We start from the raw sequence: 23,050 nt of genomic DNA on the forward strand, positions 1-23,050 counted from the left end.
TGCAACTGCATCTAGGGTATTGCGCAAGGTTAAATTGAGTTCCTCAGTTAGGTGGTTAACTGATTTTCGTCCTCTGGCGTCCTTGGGTAGACAGAGGGAATCTGGAAGGACATCAAGGACTCTTTGTGTTGTCTGTGAATTTATAGCACGACTTTTGATGTTCCTTGGTTGGGGTCTGAGCAGATTATTTGTTGCAATTGCAAACGTAATAAAATGGTGGTCCGATAGTCCAGGATTATGAGGAAAAACATTAAGATCCACAACATTTATTCCATGGGACAAAACTAGGTCCAGCGTATGACTGTGACAGTGAGTGGGTCCAGAGACATGTTGGACAAAACCCACTGAGTCGATGATGGCTCCGAAAGCCCTTTGGAGTGGGTCTGTGGACTTTTCCATGTGAATATTAAAGTCACCAAAGATTAGAATATTATCTGCTATGACTACAAGGTCCGATAGGAATTCATGGAACTCAGTGAGAAACGCTGTATATGGCCCAGGAGGCCTGTAAACAGTAGCTATAAAAAGTGATTGAGTAGGCTGCATAGATTTCATGACTAGAAGCTCATAAAGACAAAAACGTCTTTTTTTTTTTTGTAAATTGAAATTTGCTATCGTAAATGTTAGCAACACCTGGTCACTAGTGTAGCCAGGAGGTGAAGCCTCATTGAAAACAGTAAATTCATCAGGCTTAAGCCATGTTTCAGTCAGGCCAATCACATCAAGATTATGATCAGTGATTAGTTCATTGACTATAATTGCCTTTGAAGTAAGGGATCTAACATTAAGTAGCCCTATTTTGAGATGTGAGGTATCATGATCTCTTTCAATAATGACAGGAATGGAGGAGGTCTTTATCCTAGTGAGATTGCTAAGGCGAACACCTCCATGTTTAGTTTTGCCCAACCTAGGTCGAGGCACAGACACGGTCTCAATGGTGATAGCTGAGCTGACTACACTGACTATGCTAGTGGCAGACTCCACTATGCTGGCAGGCTGGCTAATAGCCTGCTGCCTGGCCTGCACCCTATTTCATTGTGGAGCTAGAGGAGTTAGAGCCCTGTCTATGTTGGTAGATAAGATGAGAGCACCCCTCCAGCTAGGATGGAGTCCGTCACTCCTCAGCAGGTCAGGCTTAGTCCTGTTTGTGGGTGAGTCCCAGAAAGAGGGCCAATTATCTACAAATTATATCTTTTGGGAGGGGCAGAAAACCGTTTTCAACCAGCGATTGAGTTGTGAGACTCTGCTGTAGAGCTCATCACTCCCCCTAACTGGGAGGGGGCCAGAGACAATTACTCGATGCCGACACATCTTTCTAGCTGATTTACACGCAGAAGCTATGTTGCGCTTGGTGATCTCTGACTGTTTCATCCTAACATCGTTGGTGCCGACGTGGATAACAATATCTCTATACTCTCTACACTCGCCAGTTTTAGCTTTAGCCAGCACCATCTTCAGATTAGCCTTAACGTCGGTAGCCCTGCCCCCGGGTAAACAGTGTATGATCGCTGGATGATTCGCTTTAAGTCTAATACTGCGGGTAATGGAGTCGCCAATGACTAGAGTTTTCAATTTGTCAGAGCTAATGGTGGGAAGCTTCGGCGTCTCAGACCCCGTAACGGGAGGAGTAGAGACCAGAGAAGACTCGGCCTGACTCCGACCCGCTGCTTAATGGGGAAAACCGGTTGAAAGTTTCTGTCGGCTGAATGAGCGACACCGGTTGAGCGTTCATACAGCATTTCCTTCCAGAAACCGTGAGAAAGTTGTCCGGCTGCGGGGACTGTGCCAGGGGATTTATACTACTATATGTACTTACTGGTGGCACAGACGCTGTTTCATCCTTTCCTACACTGAAATTACCCTTGCCTAACGATTGCGTCTGAAGCTGGGCTTGCAGTACAGCTATCCTCAGCGGCTGCAATTAGAAGGCATCATGTTAATGTTACTACTTAGCTTCGGCTGTTGGAGGTCCTGACGAATCGTGTCCAGATAAAGCGTCCGGAGTGAAAAAGTTGAGGAAAAAATAAATAAATATATGAACGGTAATTAAAAAGTTAAAACCGTAAAGTTGTCAGGTAGCAAAATAGGTTGGCAACAAAACGCACAGCAACTCGAAAACAAGCCTGCAAGTTGTGACCGGAAAATGAAATCAGTTTTGTGGACATGAAACAATAGTCAGTCCTTTCCTACCTTGGAGGCCATATCTGGGCTCACAACAGCATTTAACATGAATTATCCATGAAAGAAACATAGGATAGAACACTGTTATCTATGTTCCTTTATACAGCAGTACTGACCAAGGGAGGTGGCATTAGCCTACCTCATCCCCCTCATTGCCAGAGGGGGAAAAACAGATGAGACAGTCAGGTACTCCTGCTGGGTTTGTGGAGTGTTGGCGGGAGGCAGGTTGGGGGGAGGCAGGTTGGAGGGAGGCGTGTTGGGGGGAGGCAGGTTGGAGGGAGGCGTGTTGGGGGGAGGCAGGTTGGGGGGAGGCAGGTTGGAGGGAGGCGTGTTGGCGGGAGGCAGGTTGGGGGGAGGCAGGTTGGGGGGAGGCGGGGATCTAAGTTGTTGCCTTCCGGTCCTGATGATCACAAGAGTTCAGAAGGCCCCAATCTCTGTCCCCCAGGGCCTGTAAGGCTGATTTCCCAGGGCTGTGGAGGAGCCTGCTGAATTGAGGTCTGCCGGGGACACTAGGGGAAAAGTAGTGAAGGAGAAGGCAGACAGGGAGGAGAGGAGGGGTGGTGGTTGGGAGAGCTTGGAGTTTGAGACTGACAGGGCCAGCCCCAGGGGTAGATTGTCATTGGGGGGCACCCTGAGTGCCTCTGAGGGGGCCGTCACACTGAGTCTGGAGGTCACTGAGGTATCAGTTGAACAGGGGGATGACATGGAGGAGGAGGAGGAGATGGAGCAGGAGGAGGGTGGGCTGCTGGTACTGTGGGGGGCTAGTGTCCGTCCCTGGGGGAGTGGTAAGAGGGGGTGTGGGCGGAGGGTGTCCTCAAAGCAGAGCCCCAGGCTAGTTGTCCAGGGGGTCCAGTGTGGATGTCTCTCTGAGAGGCGTAGTTGTTGAGGTGAGAGACCAGGTGTACGCGGAGTGGGTCGACACTGTTCCAGCCCTCCATGATGCTTAGGTAGCGGGCCATCTCTGACAGACACTCCCTGAAGCCCAGGCTGCGGTAGTCCTTGGCCAGGGCGTGGGCTTCAAAATACCCTACCAGGAGAGGGAGGCAGAGGGTCAGGAACTACACAGGAGTATACAGAGCACTACACTAGAGGAACTAAAGGACATGGAGACACTTGGTCTAATTCTGTGGTGGAGCTTGGAGGATATGGCTAGTTCCCTACAAATATGCAGAAGTTTTTCTAGAAGTTTAACTATCACTTTTTTTTTTTACAGGCTTTCATCATAAATCACATCTTTGTATTGTTTTGGTATTGACCCACCTTGTCCGCTGGCAGCATGTATCATCTTCAAATGATCTACAGTAATCTGCAAAATTTCAGCTTTTTCCAATTTTGACGATCCCTGTGACAAAAGGCAAACATTCGATTAGATTGTGTTACTTGTAAAATAAATCCTAACCAAAGATGTAGAAAAGGCAGAAGTTGACTGAGATTAATATACTCTGAATCCAATAGGTCTGTATGGTATATACAATTGTACTGTAGCCTACCTGCTTCTCAAACGCACTTGGCACAAGTCTTCTGAGATCAGTCAGGCTGTTGTTGATTCAGTCACGTCGCCGTTTCTCAATAATCTGTGGCTGAGAGCGAGGTAGGATTTTTGGGTCTCTGACAGCATATCAAGGCGATGGTGAACCTCAATGGCAATATTTGGTGCATAATTATGCAGGAGTAATGTAATACTCAATCCTCTGTGTCGTTTTCTGGCTTTAGTTGGAGTTGTTTTCGGGGGTGACATCAAGTCATGTTTTCTGAAATAATCAAAGTAGCACCTTTCCTAGAGACACTTGGAACAAACAGCAACGCTGCAGTCATAACAGCAACAGCATCACTGGGCAGACCACTGGTCCCAGTAGTCATATTCAGAAGCACCTGAATGCTGCTGAAAAGTTCACAGAATAGAACAGTCCTAAATAGGCAAAGAAATTCAGGTTTTAAAGTCGTGTAATAGCTAGTTAGCAGCAGGACGCTAGTACTTCTGGCGCCGACAGAGATGGCCGCCTCGCTTCGCGTTCCTAGGAAACTATGCAGTTTTTTGTTTTTTTACGTGTTATTTCTTACATTAGTACCCCAGCTCATCTTAGGTTTCATTACATACAGTCGAGAAGAACTACTGAACATAAGAGCAACGTCAACTCACCATCAGTACGACCAAGAATATGACTTTCACGATGCGGATCCTGTGTTCTGCCTTTCACCCAGGACAACGGAATGGATCCCAGCCGGCGACCAAAAAAAACGACTTCGTAAAAGGGGGAAAGGAGCGGTCTTCTGGTCAGACTCCGGAGACGGGCACATCGTGCACCACTCCCTAGCATTCTTCTCGCCAATGTCCAGTCTATTGACAACAAGGTTGATGAAATCCGAGCAAAGGTAGCATTCCAGAGGGACATCAGAGACTGTAACGTTCTTTGCTTCACGGAAACATGGCTCACTGGAGAGGCGCTATCGGAATCGGTGCAGCCAGCTGGTTTCTCCACGCATCGCGCCGACAGAAACAAACATCTTTCTGGTAAGAAGAGGGGCGGGGGGCGTATGCTTCATGGTTAACGTGACGTGGTGTGATCATAACAACATACAGGTACTGAAGTCCTTCTGTTCACCTGATTTAGAATTCCTCACAATCAAATGTCGACCGCATTATCTTCCAGGGGAATTCTCTTCGATTATAATCACAGCCATATATATTCCCCCCCAAGCAGACACATCGATGGCTCTGAACGAACTTTATTTGACTCTTTGCAAACTGGAATCCATTTATCCGGAGGCTGCATTCATTGTAGCTGGGGATTTTAACAAGGCTAATCTGAAAACAAGACTCCCTAAATTTTATCAGCATATCGATTGCGCAACCAGGGCTGGAAAAACCTTGGATCACTGCTATTCTAACTTCCGCGACGCATATAAAGCCCTGCCCCGCCCTCCTTTCGGAAAAGCTGACCACGACTCCATTTTGTTGATCCCTGCCTACAGACAGAAACTAAAACAAGAAGCTCCCGCGCTGAGGTCTGTTCAACGCTGGTCCGACCAATCTGATTCCACACTCCAAGACTGCTTCCATCACGTGGACTGGGATATGTTTCGTATTGCGTCAGACAACAACATTGACGAATACGCTGATTAGGTGAGCGAGTTCATTAGAACGTGCGTTGAAGATGTCGTTCCCATAGCAACGATTAAAACATTCCCAAACCAGAAACCGTGGATTGATGGCAGCATTCGCGTAAAACTGAAAGCCCGAACCACTGCTTTTAATCAGGGCAAGGTGATCGGAAACATGACCGAATACAAACAGTGTAACTATTCCCTCCACAAGGCAATCAAACAAGCTAAACGTCAGTATAGAGACAAAGTAGAATCTCAATTCAACGGCTCAGGCACAAGAGGTATGTGGCAGGGTCTACAGTCAATCACGGATTACAAAAAGAAAACCAGCCCAGTCACGGACCAGGATGTCTTGCTCCCAGGCAGACTAAATAACTTTTTTGCCCGCTTTGAGGACAATACAGTGCCACTGACACGGCCCGCAACTAAAACATGCGGACTCTCCTTCACTGCAGCCACGTAAGGAAAACATTTAAACGTGTCAACCCTCGCAAGGCTGCAGGCCCAGACGGCATCCCCAGCCGCGTCCTCAGAGCATGCGCAGACCAGCTGGCTGGTGTGTTTACGGACATATTCAATCAATCCCTATACCAGTCTGTTGTTCCCACATGCTTCAAGAGGGCCACCATTGTTCCTGTTCCCAAGAAAGCTAAGGTAACTGAGCTAAACGACTACCGCCCCGTAGCACTCACTTCCGTCATCATGAAGTGCTTTGAGAGACTAGTCAAGGATCATATCACCTCCACCCTACCTGACACCCTAGACCCACTCCAATTTGCTTACCGCCCAAATAGGTCCACAGACGATGCAATCTCAACCACACTGCCCTAACCCATCTGGACAAGAGGAATACCTATGTGAGAATGCTGTTCATCGACTACAGCTCGGCATTTAACACCATAGTGCCCTCCAAGCTCGTCATCAAGCTCGAGACCCTGGGTCTCGACCCCGCCCTGTGCAACTGGGTACTGGACTTCCTGACGGGCCGCCCCCAGGTGCTGAGGGTAGGCAACATTTCCACCCCGCTGATCCTCAACACTGGGGCCCCACAAGGGTGCGTTCTGAGCCCTCTCCTGTACTCCCTGTTCACCCACGACTGCGTGGCCACGCACGCCTCCAACTCAAATCATCAAGTTTGCGGACGACACAACAGTGGTAGGCTTGATTACCAACCACGACGAGACGCCCTACAGGGAGGAGGTGAGGGCCCTCGGAGTGTGATGTCAGGAAAATAACCTCACACTCAACGTCAACAAAACTAAGGAGAAGATTGTGGACTTCAGGAAACAGCAGAGGGAACACCCCCCTATCCACATTGATGGGACAGTAGTGGAGAGGGTAGTAAGTTTTAAGTTCCTCGGCGTACACATCACAAACTGAATTGGTCCACCCACACAGACAGCACCGTGAAGAAGGCGCAGCAGCGCCTCTTCAACCTCAGGAGGCTGAAGAAATTCGGCTTGTCACCAAAAGCACTCAAACTTCTAGATGCACAATCGAGAGCATCCTGTCGGGCTGTATCACCGCCTGGTACGGCAACTGCTCCGCCCACAACCGTAAGGCTCTCCAGAGGGTAGTGAGGTCTGCACAACGCATCACCGGGGGCAAACTACCTGCCCTCCAGGACACCTACACCACCCGATGTCACAGGAAGGCCATAAAGATCAACAACCGCCCGAGCCACTGCCTGTTCACCCCGCTATCATCCAGAAGGAGAGGTCAGTACAGGTGCATCAAAGCTGGGACCGAGAGACTGAAAAACGGCTTCTCTCTCAAGGCAATCAGACTGTTAAACAGCCACCACTAACATTGAGTTGAGTTGCTGCCAACACACTGACTCAACTCCAGCCACTTTAATATTGGGAATTCATGGGAAATGTAAAACATATCACTAGCCACTTTAAACAATGCTACCTAATATGTTTACATACCCTACATTATTCATCTCATATGTATATACTGTACTCTATACCATCTACTGTATCTGCCTATGCCGCTCTGTGCAATCACTCACTCATCTTTATGTACATATTCTTATCCCCTTCCACTTGTCTATAAGGTGGTAGTTTTGGAATTGTTAGCTAGATTACTTGTTGGTTATTACTGCATTGTCGGAACTAGAACAAGCATTTCGCTACACTCGCATTAACATCTGCTAACCATGTGTATGTGACAAATAAAATTTGATTTGAGAACCAGGGTTTAGTTAACCCACTAGTCAGTCATGGCAGTTTTTGTATCGTAGACAAATGGTCAGTTGGACATTTCTACTTGGTCACCAGTTCTCAAAATAGGTAGTGTGAAATCAATGTATTTTGCCGGGAACACTCAGTGTAGCGTGCTCAAAGTAGGCCAACATTAATTTATTGGAGAAAAATTGACACTGAAATGTATTGAATGTTAGCACCACCTACAACCAAAGAAGTCAGGATAGACCAGAGATTTGCCTGTTTGTAATCCACATGGATTAAGTTTGATGAATAGGCCTTACCCTCCAAACTGGCCTACATATTGCAATGAAGGAAATACCACTTTTCACAAAGCAGAACTGACTTTATTGAAAGCTTCATGGGATTTTGGTACCAATTGAGTCAGTGAATTTAACATGGTAGGTATTGAACAGATAACATGCATGTTTTTGATTTGCTGGTGGGGGTCTTCAACTCAGCAGACTGGAATCACACCTCTTTCTCATAGGTCCTCAGCGCCACCACATCATCCATTACACATTTCTAGAAAAGAGAGCAGTACACGCTTTAGGTCATGCAATGACAACAAGTGTCAGAACCGAGAACTCAAAATGTATTGATACATTCAGTGATGAACAAACCACCAAATACATGTTGGAATCTATATTAATTTATTCTATAACAGGCACTTTACATCATGTGAGCTAAATAATGCATTATAAATTACTTTAAGGAAACTGATGTTACTGTACCCACTACAACCCCCCCCCCCCCCCCCACAAAAAATATGCATTCCCATGGAGGACTGGTCCTACTGGATAGTGCCTATGGCGGACCGGTGGCAGCAAAGCCTCGCAATGGCAATGCCAACACATGCAGCAGCAATCCCAGGTTTATGTAACTCATTGGGTTTATTAGCACTCGATTACCAATTAATCCTTTAGTTTAAAATAATTAAGTAGCGTGTTGCACATGACTGCAAGTGCTTATCAAGCCACGCTTCCCAGCCAAAACTATAAAGGACATTTTGAACACGTTAGCGCGTAAAAACGCGTGCCATCCTTGTTGGTACCCCGGGAGAACGCAATTTACAAGATGACAACCTGCATTGCATAATGATGATCACATGAAACATTGAACAATATTGCAATATCAAGCATGGACATTGCAAAATAGGCTTATGAAAAACGCATATTTTATGTCAAACCAAGCAGAGAAGGGAATAGCAAGCAAGACATTAAACCTTACCGCAATCAATTTTCCATCTTGCAACTCCCGCTCGAGCGTGGTAGTCTTGCCGTCCCAAGTTTGTTTCTGCACCAGTTTTCCGTTCTCAAAGGTCATCAGAGTCTGGAAATAGAGTAGTGTCAGGAGGGCACAACTCACTAAATTTTAAAGTAATTTCTTTTTACATCAATTGGAAATCACACTACTGTAACAACCGGTATGTCTATGGTGTGGCTCCTGCACCCACCTTGGTTTTCCTGTCATCTGCAGTCATCTCGTCGAATTCTTCATTCAGTTTAAACTTGGCCTCTGTGGTTTTGAAAGTGCTCTGGGATTTCATTGATATTACACCGTCGTCGATGCTGAACTGCAAATTGGGCTTCGCCATATTCCCCATCTGCCGAGTAGCAAAACCCACACCTGTGAAACAAACGGATATTTATCTAATCAACTTTAGTAAGGTTCTAGATCGAAATGCAACATTGTCTTTCAATTAAAAACTACTTTATTTAATAAGGTAAGACTTCACCTATTGCCTTCATATATTCATCAAAATTCTCACTTGAAGTCATCTTCCAAGTTCCAACGAATGCCTCGACCATGTTGTAAATTTGAGCTAATCAACACCACGTTAACGCACACTGCTTCGACTCTGCAATAATTACATCTGGGCCTGTTGTCATATTTGAAGCCTCATCTAGCACGTGCTTACCCATGCAAGCCAATCAAGTGCTAGATCTGGTGCTTCCATGGCAACATAGGGGATGAGGGGCGGGGGATAAATTATTTTCGGGCAGGGACTCAGCCTGCACTGTCTTTGACAGGGGTCTTCAACCTTTTCTTACCCAGGGACCCCCTGCCAGGCGAGACCAAGGAACCCCAATCACATGTTGGCAAAAATATATTTAAAAACATCATGTATTGTATCTTGTCTCATCATCTGGTGAATGATCATGTCAAGGAGAAGTAATCAACATTTTCAAATCAATAGATTTGGTAGTTTTGGTAGTTTTGACCTCAACACATGATAGCCTAATTGGAAGAGAACGTGTAAACCCTAACATAGCCAATTAGCTAGAAAGGTAACTCAAAAACATTTTCACTAAGAGCATCTGTTTAGCTGGTAAAACAGAGATTAAAGACAACAAGGATGTGTTGGCAAAAATGAATGTAAAGTCAAGAAAGCCTATCAGCAGCCAGCGGCCCTTGAAGCAATGGGTGCTTTTTGAAAGGGTGATTTGCTCAATAATAGGAATTGGAGAAAAAAAACATACACATTTATAAAATAATATATTCTCCTCTTTTCTACTGTGGGTATGTAATACACATTTGGTTTATTCCATTATTGCTAGCGATATTCATAAAAACATTTAAATAAATTCAAATATTTTTCACTTTTTTATTCATTTTAATATATACACTACTGTTCAAACGTTTGGGGTCACATAGAAATGTCCTTGTTTGTGAAAAAAACAAACATTTTTTGCACATTTAAATAACATAAAATTGATCAGAAATACAGTGTAGACATTGTTAACGTTGTAAATGACTATTGTAGCTGGAAACTGCAGAATTTTTATGGAATATCTACATAGGTGTACAGAGGCCCATTATCAGCAACCATCACTCCTGTGTTCCAATGGCACGTTGTGTTAGCTAATTCAAGTCTATCATTTGAAAAGGCTAATTGATCATTAGAAAACCCTTTTGCAATTATATTAGCACAGCTGAAAACTGTTGTTGTGATTAAAGAAACAATAAAACTGGCCTTTTTTTGACTAGTTGAGTGTCTGGAGCATCATCAAAATGGCCAGAAACAAAGACCTTTCTGTAACTGCGTTCGTCTGTTGAAAGAAGAGAGTCGGACCGAAATGCAGCGTGTAGGTTACTCATGTGCTTTAATAAAGGAAATAGCGATACATGAAATAACTGGGAGAATACAAAACAACAAACGGAACGTGAAACTATACAGCCTATCTGGTGAATACACAAAGACAGGTACAATCACCCACGAAATACAACGCGAACTCAAGCTACCTAAATACGGTTCCCAATCAGAGACAAAGAGAAGCACCTGACTCTCATTGAGAACCGCCTCAGGCAGCCAAACCTATACCACACCCCTAATCAGCGGCAATCCCAAATAATACAAACCCCAATACGAAACACAACATATATACCCATGTCACACCCTGGCCTACCCAAACTATACCAAAAACACAAAATATAATGACCAAGGCGTGACACTTTCTTCTGAAATTCTATTCTTGATCTGAGAAATTAAGGCGATTCCATGCGAGAAATTGCCAAGAAACGGAAGATCTCGTACAACGCTGGGTACTACTCCTTTCACAGAACAGCACAAACTGGCTCTAACCAGAATAGAAAGAGTGGGAGGCCCCGGTGTAACGGTCTGAGTGTAGTGGGTGAGGAGTCAGGTGCAGGAAGCAGAGAGTTCAGGGAGTGCTATTTTAATGCACTGAGAAACGCTGAACATAAGCCAACCCTCACAAAACACAGGGCGTACTGAACGAACAAATGCCCCAAACAGGGGGGCTAAACTGTCCAGGAAAAACCCACAAAATGGGAAAACACAAAACCCATAGACGTGCACACAAGTACACCAAACAGACGATCACAATAATTAATCCCGCACAAGGAACCCTGCGGGCCGGCTGACTAATAAAGCCTTACTACCTAACTCAAAACAGGTGCACTCAATCAACACATAAGGAGGGGGAGGAAATAATCAGTAGCAGCTAGTAGGCCGGCGACGACGACCGCCGAGCGCCACCCGAACGGGAAGGGGAGTGTCCTTCGGGACAGTACCCCCCCCTTGACGCGTGGCTCCCGCAGTGCGCCGACACCGGCCTCGAGGTCGACCTGGAGGACGAGGCGCAGGGCGATCCGGATGGAGGCGATGGAAATCCCTCAACATTGACGGATCCAAAATGTCCCTGGTGGGTACCCAGCACCTCTCCTCCGGACCGTACCCCTCCCAGTCCACGAGGTACTGCAGGCCCCTCACTCGGCGTCTCGAGTCCAGAATGGCCCGTATCGTATACGCCGGGGACCCCTCGATGTCCACAGGGGGAGGAGGGACCTCCAGCACCTCACCGTCCTGTAGGGGACCAGCTACCACCGGCCTGAGGAGAGACACATGAAACGAGGGGTTAATACGATAATAGGAAGGGAGTTGTAATCGATAACACACCTCGTTTATTCTCCTCAGGACTTTGAACGGCCCTACACACTGCGGCCCAAGCTTCCGGCAGGGCATGCGGAGGGGCAGGTTTCGGGTCGAGAGCCAGACCCTGTCCCCTGGTACAAAGACGGGGGCCTCACTGTGGTGGCGGTCAGCACTCCTTTTCTGCCATCCACTAGCCTGTTGAAGGGATTCCTAGACGGCCCTCCAGGTTTCTTTGGAGTGCTGCACCCATTCCTCCACCGCAGGAGCCTCGGTCTGGCTCGGATGCCACGGTGCCAGGACCGGCTGGTACCCCAACACACACTGAAAGGGGGACACATTAGTAGAGGAGTGGCGTAATGAGTTCTGGGCCATTTCAGCCCAGGGGATGTATCTCGCCCACTCCCCTGGCCGGTCCTGGCAGTACGACCGCAGAAACCTACCCACCTCCTGGTTTACTCTCTCCACCTGCCCATTACTTTCGGGGTGATAACCAGAGGTCAGGCTGACCGAGACCCCAGACGCTCCATGAACGCCCTCCATACTCGGGACGTGAACTGGGGGCCCCGATCAGAAACGATGTCCTCCGGCACCCCGTAGTGCCGGAAGACGTGGGTGAATAATGCCTCCGCAGTTTGTAGGGCTGTTGGGATACCGGGCAACGGGAGGAGACGGCAGGACTTAGAGAACCGATCCACAATCACTAGAACCGTGGTGTTGCCCTGAGACGGGGGGAAGGTCGGTCAGGAAATCTACGGATAGATGTGACCATGGCCGTTGTGGAACGGGGAGGGGTTGTAACTTCCCTCTAGGAAGGTGCCTAGGAGCCTTACTCTGGGCGCATACCGAACAGGAGGAGACATAAACCTTAACGTCCCTAGCCAAGGTAGGCCACCAATACCTCCCCCGAAGGCTCCCCACTGTCCTCCTCACCCCAGGGTGACCCGAGGAGGGTAGGACGTGAGCCCACCGAATCAGTTGGTCCAAAACACCAAGCGGCACGTACCTCCGCCCCGCCGGACACTGAGGAGGCGCGGGTTCAGCCCGTAACGCCCGCTCGATGTCCGTGTCCACCTCCCATACCACCGGTGCCATCAGCTTTGAGGCCGGAAGGATGGGAGTAGGTTCGGTGAACCTATCCTCCGTGTCGTAAAGGCGGGACAGTGCGTCCGCCTTCACGTTCTGGGAGCCCGGTCTATATGATAAAGTGAACCGGAATCGAGTGAAAAACATGGCCCACCTTGCCTGCCGCCGAATATACTCCAGATTTTGGTGGTCGGTCCAGATGAGAAAGGGGTGCTTAGCCCCCTCAAGCCAGTGTCTCCACACCTTCAGAGCCCTGACCACCGCTAACAACTCCCGGTCCCCCACATCATAGTTACGCTCCGCTGGGCTGAGCTTACTCGAGAAAAAAGCGCAGGGGCGGAGTTTTGGTGGCGTACCCGAGCGCTGTGATAGCACGGCACCCACCCCAGCCTCGGACGCGTCCACCTCCACTATGAATGCTAGAGAGGGGTCCGGATGCGCCAACACGGGTGCATCCGTGAACAGCGCCTTCAACCTGTTGAAAGCTCTGTCCGCCTCTGCTGACCATCGCAACCGCACCGGGCCCCCCTTTAGCAGTGAGGTAATTGGAGCCGCTACCTGGCCAAAACCCCGGATAAACCTCCGGTAGTAGTTGGCAAAACCCAAAAACCGCTGCACCTCTTTCACCGTGGTTGGAGTCGGCCAATTACGCACGGCCTTACTGCGGTCACCCTCCATCTCCACCCCCGAGGTGGAAATGCGATAACCCAGAAAGGAGACTGCTCGTTTGGAGAACACACACTTCTCAGCCTTGACGTATAGGTCATGCTCCAGCAGTCTACCAAGCACCTTGCGTACCAGAGACACATGCACGGCGTGAGTGGCTGAGTAGATCAGAATGTCATCGATATAAACAACCACTCCCTGCCCGTCCTGAGAATATCGTCTACAAAGGATTGAAAAATGGCTGGAGCATTTTTTAACCCATACGGCATGACGCAGTACTCATAGTGGCCCGATGTGGTACTAAATGCGGTTTTCCACTCGTCTCCTTTCCGAATACGCACCAGGCTATACGCGCTCCTGAGATCCAATTTTGTGAAGAACTGCGCTCCCTGAAAGGATTCCACTGCCGTAGCAATGAGAGGTAGTGGGTAGCTGAACCCCACTGTGATGGCATTTAGACCTCTATAATCAATACACGGACGCAATCCTCCCTCCTTTTTCTTCACAAAAAAGAAACTCGAGGAGACGGGTGAAATGGGGGACCGAATGTACCCCTGTCCCAGAGACTCCGTGATATATGTCTCCATAGCCAACGTCTCCTCTTGGGACAATGGGTACACGTGACTCTTGGGAAGCGCAGCGTTTACCTGGAGATCTATCGCACAATCCCTTCCCGGTCGATGTGGTGGTAATTTAGTCGCCTTCTTTTTACTAAAAGCGATTTCCAAATCGGCATACTCGGGGGGAATGCACACTGTGGGACCCTGGTCTGGACTTTCCACCGAGGTGGCACTGACGGAAACTCCCAGACACCTTCCAGAACACTCATCTGACCACCCCTGGAGAACCCCCTGTCTCCACAAAATGTTAGGATTGTGCCGGGCCAGCCAGGGAATCCCTAACACCACTGGAAACGCAGGCGAATCAATAATATAGAGACTGATACGCTCCCTATGATTCCCCTGCGTTACCATGTCCAGTGGGATCGTGGTCTCCCTGACCACCCCTGACCCTAATGGCCGGCTATCTAGGGAGTGCACGGGAAAGGGAGAATCTATCCGCACAAGCGGAACACCTAATTTAATAGCAAGTCCGCGATCCATAAAGTTCCCAGCTGCGCCTGAATCGACTAGCGCCCTATGCTGGGAAGAGGGGAAAAAATTAAGGAAAAAAATCAAGACAAACATGTGACCAACAGGGGGTTCTGGGTGAGTTTGGTGCTGACTCACCTGGGGTGATCGAGAAATGTTCCGCCTGCCATCTCGACTCCCAGACGGAGCCCCCCAGCACCGATCGGCCGTGTGTCCTCTCCGACCACAGTTGGTGCAGAGGGAGCCTCCTCCGCCGGTACCCCTCGGCAAAGCCCCTCCCAACTCCATCGGAACAGGAGTGGAGGTGCTGGGTGGTGGAACACACAGGACCCTCTCCCCGAACGCCCGCGGGCAGCCAGCAGATTGTCCAGTCGGATGGATATGTCAATTAGCTCATCCAAGGAAAGAGCGGTGTCCCGACACGCTAGCTCCCTGCGGACGTCCTCCCGGAGACTACACCTGTAGTGGTCGATAAGGGCCCTGTCGTTCCACCCGGATCCTGCTGCCAAGGTACGGAACTCCAACATGTAATCCTGGGCGTTCCTTTTCTCCTGCCGGAGATGGAATAGTCGTTCTCCCGCCGCTCGGCCATCTGGAGGATGGTCAAACACGGCGGCGAGAAAACTCTGGGTAGTGCTCCTTAGCTGAGTCTGGGCCATTCCAAACTGCATTTGCCCACTCCAGAGCACGACCCGTGAGGCAGGAGATGAGGACATTCACCCTTATTTAACCAGGTAGACTAGTTGAGAACAAGTTTTCATTTGCAACGGCAACCTGGCCAAGATAAAGCAAAGCAGTTCGACACATACAACAACACAGTTACACATGGAATAAAGAAACATACAGTCAATAATAGAGTAGTAAAAGTCTATATACAGCATGTGCAAATGAGGTGGGATAAGGGAGGTGAGGTAAAAAAATAGGCCATAGTGGTGAAGTAATTACAATATAGCAATTAAACACTGGAATGGTAGATGTGCAGAATATGAATGAGCAAGTAGAGATACTGGGGTGCAAAGGAGCAAGATAAATGAATAAATACAGTATGGGGATGAGGTAGTTGGATGCTCTATTTACAGATGGGCTATGTAAAGGTGCAGTCATCTGTGAGTTGCTCTGTGAGCTGGTGCTTAAAGCTAGTGAGAGGGAGATATGAGTCTCCAGCTTCAACTTTTGGTCCTTGACTCGGTATCATGCAAGATTACAAATCCTAAACGTCATCTGTAGCTGAAATCTTTGCTAACAGGTATTGTGCCAATTTAAAACGTGCACAAGACAGTTCACAGATTTGTCCATTTAAAAACAGTTTTCCAATGTATTAATCTGTTCATTACTACATTTAGCTAACCTTAGATAGCTAATCCAGAGATTCTTACCTTTGCTTCGTTTCAGCAGTCCCATCCAGATCCTCATGGCATGTGTAGTTTATGATAGACACATTAGCCACTAATTAGCATTTCATTTTTTGGGTGGTAAATACAGGCAAATTTATTGATACAAGTCACCTTGTCCTAGAGAGATTTACACAGTTATCAAAAATCACACCAGGGTAAGCCTACACGAACCACAACTCTTATTTTATGTGTTTCTAAAATCCTCTATGGGAAAAAAATTATAGTTGGGAAATTTTTGGAACCATTTCCTTGATTGACCGCTAGTTTTTATGGGTATTATGACTCATACTGGGGTATTTTATCTCCACCCTGCAAATTCTATTAAATTATGTTCTATTCTATTTTGTTCTGTTCTATTCTGTTCTGTTCTATTCTGTTCTAATAATTTATATTCTGTTCTGTTCTGTTATGTTCTATTCTGTTCTGTTCTGTTCTATTCTGTTCTGTTATGTTCTATTCTGTTCTGTTCTATTCTGTTCTGTTATGTTCTATTCTGTTCTGTTATGTTCTATTCTGTTCTGTTATGTTCTATTCTGTTCTGTTATGTTCTATTCTGTTCTGTTCTGTTCTATTCTGTTATGTTCTATTCTGTTCTGTTATGTTCTATTCTGTTCTGTTCTGTTCTATTCTGTTCTGTTCTATTCTGTTCTATTCTGTTCTGTTCTGTCCTGTTCTATTCTACTGTAAAGCAGTGAGGTCCATTGAGCCAGCAGATGGAGGCAGTGAACACCATATTGAACGACATTCCACGTCTTCATTTTTTTTTCACAGAAGAACTCCAGATTTTCATCCAACAAAGTTTGTCTGACTGAGTAACAGATTGTAAAGAACAGGGGAGGGAAGAAATATCTTGAGGGACCTGCATGGTTACTGTTACTAACATGATGGTCCTTTATGTACGCTGAACAGTTCATGACTCCAGGTCCAATAAAATACATTTCAAAATAGCTTTTGAAGTTGTGATTGTATATTCATAAAAGGTAGAATATGGCTCTTTTTTCATTTCCTGAAAAATTTCAGGTTTAGAGATATGTGTTTTCTTTCCGCTGGGACGCTATAAACCTTTACACTAATGATTTGGCTGCAGCAAGTCTCCATCACTAGTTTTCTACTGCTTTCCAATGGTCTCTAGTGGATACATTGCATACTACTACAGCAGGAACTTAAAGGGCACATCGAGTGATTGAGTCCCAAATGGCACCCTATTCCCTACTGTACACTACTTTTGACCAGAACCCCATGAGCCCTAGTCAAAAGTGATCTACAGGCTTCAGTATGTGTCATCCAGCTGCCATCTTTCCCTCAATCTTGGCCACACTGTAGTCTCCTGCCATTTTAGTGGGGTCACACCAGACCATATTAGTGGGGTCAGACCAGACCATATTAGTGGGGTCAGACCAGACCATATTAGTGGGGTCAGACCAGGCCAGTCCATATGAGTGGGGTTAATGGGCATTGATGATTTCCTTTTAATCACTTCCTGGCCATTCATGGAGGCAACAATGGCTCTAAAACTAGGTGTCTCGACCAACCCTAAACTCATCAACCCAGAATTAAAATCTTGCGTCTGTCCACGAGAGATTACAACCAGTCAGCCAGACAGCTAGTCAGTCAGTAAGATTCTCTGCTATATTACTGTTAGCTACCACTTTAATCATATATAAAACACATAGTACATACAGATGTAGGATCTTAATTTGAGCTAGTTTGTTACAACAGGAAAAGAATCCTGCAGCAACAGAACAGATTATAATTAATGGACATTTTTGTAGGGGTTGATACCTTTCTCTGCAGGGCAAATCAAGTCTGAAATTTCAATGTGGAAATTACACTTCAGAAGTCTTTTTAAAGCTCAAATACAACACACGTTTGAATTTCCTGCTGTGTAGGACAACACTCAGCAACAGAAGAATGATCAAATGAAGAGCCAACATCTGTATGCAACTCCTTCATTCACCTAAAACCAAGAGAATGAGGCAGTTGAAACTGATAAATGATTTTATTTGATGTGATGTGAGAAGTGGACAACATACTCTAAGCCCCACAACAGTTCATAGGTATAACACATGAATCCTGAGCATTGATTAAGAAAAACATGCAATCTTCTTACAAACTCAGTTTATTGGTACAAAAATATTACAAAACTACGTTTTTTCAAAGTTGCTTTCTATATAAAGCATGTTCAACAATCCCATATAGACATAACTAAAGTACTAGCAGATCCAGGTCATGTGTAACTCTATTTATGATACATTGCAGGTGTATTTGTTCCCTTTCAAAGCTGCAGGAGTTCTATTTTTACAATATTATATTTGACCTACAAATACCCCAAAATCCTTCTCTTAGTGCACTCTGATAATAAACCAAATGAAATCAGTTTTGTGGACATGAAACAATAGTCAGTCCTTTCCTACCTTGGAGGCCATGTCTGGGCTCACAACAGCATTTAACATGAATTATTCATGATAAAAACATATAGGATAGAACACTGTTATCGATGTTCCTTTATACAGCAGTACTGACCAAGGGAGGTGGCATTAGCCTACCTCATACCCCTCATTGCCAGAGGGGAAAAACAGATGAGACAGTCAGGTACTCCTGCTGGGTTTGTGGAGTGTTGGCGGGAGGCGGGTTGGGGGGAGGCAGGTTGGGGGGAGGCAGGTTGGAGGGAGGCGGGTTGGGGGAGGCGGGTTGGGGGAGGCGGGTTGGGGGAGGCGGGTTGGGGGAGGCGGGTTGGAGGGAGGCAGGTTGGAGGGAGGCAGGTTGGGGGAGGCGGGTTGGAGGGAGGCGGGTTGGAGGGACCCGGGTTGGGGGAGGCGGGTTGGAGGGAGGCGGGTTGGAGGGAGGCGGGTTGGAGGGAGGCGGGTTGGAGGGAGGCGGGTTGGAGGGAGGCAGGTTGGGGGGAGGCAGGTTGGGGGGAGGCAGGTTGGGGGGAGGCAGGTTGGAGGGAGGCAGGTTGGAGGGAGGCAGGTTGGCGGGAGGCGGGGATCTAAGTTGTTGCCTTCCGGTTCTGATGATCACAAGAGTTCAGAAGGCCCCGATCTCGGTCCCCCAGGGCCTGTAAGGCTGATTTCTCAGAGCTGTGGAGGAGCCTGATGCATTGAGGGCTGCCGGGGACACTAGGGGAAAAGTAGTGAAGGAGAAGGCAGACAGGGAGGAGAGGGGTGGTGGTTGGGAGAGCTTGGAGGCTGAGACTGACAGGGCCAGCCCCAGGGGTAGATTGTCATTGGGGGGCACCCTGAGTGCCTCTGAGGGGGCCATCACGCTGAGTCTGGAGGTCACAGAGGTATCAGTTGAACAGGGGGATGACATGGAGGCGGAGGAGGAGATGGAGCAGGAGGAGGGTGGGCTGCTGGTACTGTGGGGGCTAGTGTCCGTCCCTGGGGGAGTGGTAAGAGGGGGTGTGGCAGGTGGGCGGAGGGTGTCCTCAAAGCGGAGCCCCAGGCTAGTTGTCCAGGGTGTCCAGTCAATCCAGTGTGGATGTCTCTCTGAGAGGCGTAGTTGTTGAGGTGAGAGACCAGGCGTACGCGGAGTGGGTCGACACTGTTCCAGCCTTCCATGATGCTTAGGTAGCGGGCCGTCTCTGACAGACACTCCCTGAAGCCCAGGCTGCTACAGGAACTACAACACAGGAGTATACAGAGCACTACACAACTAGAGGAACTAAAGGACATGGAGACACTTGGTTCTAATTCTGTGGTGGAGCTTGGAGGATATGCCTAGTTCCCGACAAATATGCAGAAGTTTTTCTAGAAGTTTCCCTATCACAACATATTTTTTACAGGCTGTCATCATAAACCAAGTCTTTGTATTGTTTTGGTATTGACTCACCTTGTCCGCTGGCAGCATGTATCATCTTCAAATGATCTACAGTAATCTGCAAAATTTCAGCTTTTTCCAATTTTGACGATCCCTGTGACAAAAGGCAAACATTCGATTAGATTGTGTTACTTGTAAAATAAATCCTAACCAAAGATGTAGAAAAGGCAGAATTTGACTACTGAGATTAATATACTCTGAATCCAATAGGTCTGTATGGTATATACAATTGTACTGTAGCCTACCTGCTTCTCAAACGCACTTGGCACAAGTCTTCTGAGATCAGTCAGGCTGTTATTGATTCGGTCACTTCGCCGTTTCTCAATAATCTGTGGCTGAGAGCGAGGTAGGATTTTTGGGTCTCTGACAGCATATCAAGGCGATGGTGAACCTCAATGGCAATATTTAGTGCATAATTATGCAGGAGTAATGTAATACTCAATCCTCTGTGTCGTTTTCTGGCTTTAGTTGGAGTTGTTTTCGGGGGTGACATCAAGTCATGTTTTCTGAAATAATCAAAGTAGCACCTTTCCTAGAGACACTTGGAACAAACAGCAACGCTGCAGTCATAACAGCAACAGCACCACTGGGCAGACCACTGGTCCCAGTAGTCATATTCAGAAGCACCTGAATGCAGCTGAAAAGTTCACAGAATAGAACAGTCCTAAATAGGCAAAGAAATTCAGGTTTTAAAGTTGTGTAATAGCTAGTTAGCAGCAGGACGCTAGTACTTCCGGCGCCGACAGAGATGGCCGCCTCGCTTCGCGTTCCTAGGAAACTATGCAGTTTTTTGTTTTTTTACGTGTTATTTCTTACGTTAGTACCCCAGGTCATCTTAGGTTTCATTACATACAGTTGAGAAGAACTACTGAACATAAGAGCAGCGTCAACTCACCATCAGTACGACCAAGAATATATCCTGTGCACCAGGATCGTGCACCACTCCCTAGCATTCTTCTCGCCAATGTCCAGTCTATTGACAACAAGGTTGATGAAATCCGAGCAAAGGTAGCATTCCAGAGGGACATCAGAGACTGTAACGTTCTTTGCTTCACGGAAACATGGCTCACTGGAGAGGCGCTATCGGAATCGGTGCAGCCAGCTGGTTTCTCCACGCATCGCGCCGACAGAAACAAACATCTTTCTGGTAAGAAGAGGGGCGGGGGCGTATGCTTCATGGTTAACGTGACGTGGTGTGATCATAACAACATACTCAAGTCCTTCTGTTCACCTGATTTAGAATTCCTCACAATCAAATGTCGACCGCATTATCTTCCAAGGGAATTCTCTTCGATTATAATCACAGCCGTATATATTCCCCCCCAAGCAGACACATCGATGGCTCTGAACGAACTTTATTTGACTCTTTGCAAACTGGTATCCATTTATCCGGAGGCTGCATTAATTGTAGCTGGGGATTTTAACAAGGCTAATCTGAAAACAAGACTCCCTAAATTTGATCAGCATATCGATTGCGCAACCAGGGCTAGAAAAACCTTGGATCACTGCTATTCTAACTTCCGCGACGCATATAAGGCCCTGCCCCGCCCTCCTTTCGGAAAAGCTGACCACGACTCCATTTTGTTGATCCCTGCCTACAGACAGAAACTAAAACAAGAAGCTCCCGCGCTGAAGTCTGTTCAACGCTGGTCCGACCAATCTGATTCCACACTCCAAGACTGCTTCAATCACGTGGACTGGGATATGTTTCGTATTGCGTCAGACAACAACATTGACGAATACGCTGATTCGGTGAGCGAGTTCATTAGAACGTGCGTTGAAGATGTCATTCCCATAGCAACGATTAAAACATTCCCAAACCAGAAACCGTGGATTGATGGCAGCATTCGAGTGAAACTGAAAGCCCGAACCACTGCTTTTAATCAGGGCAAGGTGACAGGAAACATGACCGAATACAAACAGTGTAACTATTCCCTCCGCAAGGCAATCAAACAAGCTAACGAGTCAGTATAGAGACAAAGTAGAATCTCAATTCAACGGCTAAGACACAAGAGGTATGTGGCAGGGTCTACAGTCAATCACGGATTACAAAAAGAAAACCAGCCCAGTCACGGACCAGGATGTCTTGCTCCCAGGCAGACTAAATAACTTTTTTGCCCGCTTTGAGGACAATACAGTGCCACTGACACGGCCCGCAACTAAAACATGCGGACTCTCCTTCACTGCAGCCACGTGAGGAAAACATTTAAACGTGTCAACCCTCGCAAGGCTGCAGGCCCAGACGGCATCCCCAGCCGCGCCCTCAGAGCATGCGCAGACCAGCTGGCTGGTGTGTTTACGGACATATTCAATCAATCCCTATCCCAGTCTGTTGTTCCCACATGCTTTAAGAGGGCCACCATTGTTCCTGTTCCCAAGAAAGCTAAGGTAACTGAGCTAAACGACTACCGCCCCGTAGCACTCACTTCCGTCATCATGAAGTGCTTTGAGAGACTAGTCAAGGACCATATCACCTCCACCCTACCTGACACCATAGACCCACTCCAATTTGCTTACCGCCCAAATAGGTCCACAGACGACGCAATCTCAACCACACTGCACACTGCCCTAACCCATCTGGACAAGAGGAATACCTATGTGAGAATGCTGTTCATCGACTACAGCTCGGCATTTAACACCATAGTGCCCTCCAAGCTCGTCATCAAGCTCGAGACCCTGGGTCTCGACCCCGCCCTGTGCAACTGGGTACTGGACTTCCTGACGGGCCGCCCCCAGGTGCTGAGGGTAGGCAACATTTCCACCCCGCTGATCCTCAACACTGGGGCCCCACAAGGGTGCGTTCTGAGCCCTCTCCTGTACTCCCTGTTCACCCACGACTGCGTGGCCACGCACGCCTCCAACTCAAATCATCAAGTTTGCGGACGACACAACAGTGGTAGGCTTGATTACCAACCACGACGAGACGCCCTACAGGGAATAGGTGAGGGCCCTCGGAGTGTGATGTCAGGAAAATAACCTCACACTCAACGTCAACAAAACTAAGGAGAAGATTGTGGACTTCAGGAAACAGCAGAGGGAACACCCCCCTATCCACATTGATGGGACAGTAGTGGAGAGGGTAGTAAGTTTTAAGTTCCTCGGCGT

The 23,050-nt window shown here is 47.5% G+C and overlaps 1 protein-coding gene and 2 pseudogenes across 2 annotated transcripts; all 3 read right to left on the reverse strand.

Annotated features, from left to right (window-relative positions):
* Nucleotides 1-2,200: 2,200 nt before the first annotated feature.
* LOC135575016 (hairy/enhancer-of-split related with YRPW motif protein 1-like) lies at nt 2,201-4,041 on the reverse strand (annotated as a pseudogene).
* Nucleotides 4,042-7,818: 3,777 nt separating this feature from the next.
* On the reverse strand, nt 7,819-9,373 carry LOC135575126 (fatty acid-binding protein, adipocyte-like). 2 transcript variants are annotated; one of them, XM_065027395.1, is made up of 4 exons: nt 9,232-9,373; nt 8,950-9,122; nt 8,724-8,825; nt 7,819-8,018 (listed from the first exon to the last, which is right to left on the reverse strand). In XM_065027395.1, the coding sequence occupies exons 1-4, from the start codon at nt 9,302-9,304 to the stop codon at nt 7,965-7,967; spliced, it is 402 nt and encodes a 133-aa protein (XP_064883467.1). In that variant the 5' UTR covers nt 9,305-9,373; the 3' UTR covers nt 7,819-7,964. The 2 variants fall into 2 exon arrangements, with proteins under 2 accessions (XP_064883467.1, XP_064883468.1); XM_065027396.1 differs by having other exon boundaries at nt 9,265-9,368.
* Nucleotides 9,374-18,977: 9,604 nt separating this feature from the next.
* LOC135575020 (hairy/enhancer-of-split related with YRPW motif protein 1-like) lies at nt 18,978-20,560 on the reverse strand (annotated as a pseudogene).
* Between the last annotated feature and the right edge of the window lie 2,490 nt (nt 20,561-23,050).

This window comes from Oncorhynchus nerka, linkage group LG14 (assembly GCF_034236695.1).
Source record: "Oncorhynchus nerka isolate Pitt River linkage group LG14, Oner_Uvic_2.0, whole genome shotgun sequence".
Taxonomy (NCBI): Eukaryota; Metazoa; Chordata; class Actinopteri; order Salmoniformes; family Salmonidae; genus Oncorhynchus; species Oncorhynchus nerka.

Excerpts from the sequence above, each read along its gene's own strand:
- LOC135575126 (XM_065027395.1), bottom strand. The coding sequence starts at position 9,304 with ATGGTCGAGGCATTCGTTGGAACTTGGAAGATGACTTCAAGTGAGAAT. Across the intron at positions 9,123-9,231 it reads TGAATATATGAAGGCAATAG|GTGTGGGTTTTGCTACTCGG; the intron begins GTGAAGTCTTAC and ends TTTGTTTCACAG. Across the intron at positions 8,019-8,723 it reads AAGATGGAAAATTGATTGCG|AAATGTGTAATGGATGATGT; the intron begins GTAAGGTTTAAT and ends TCTCTTTTCTAG.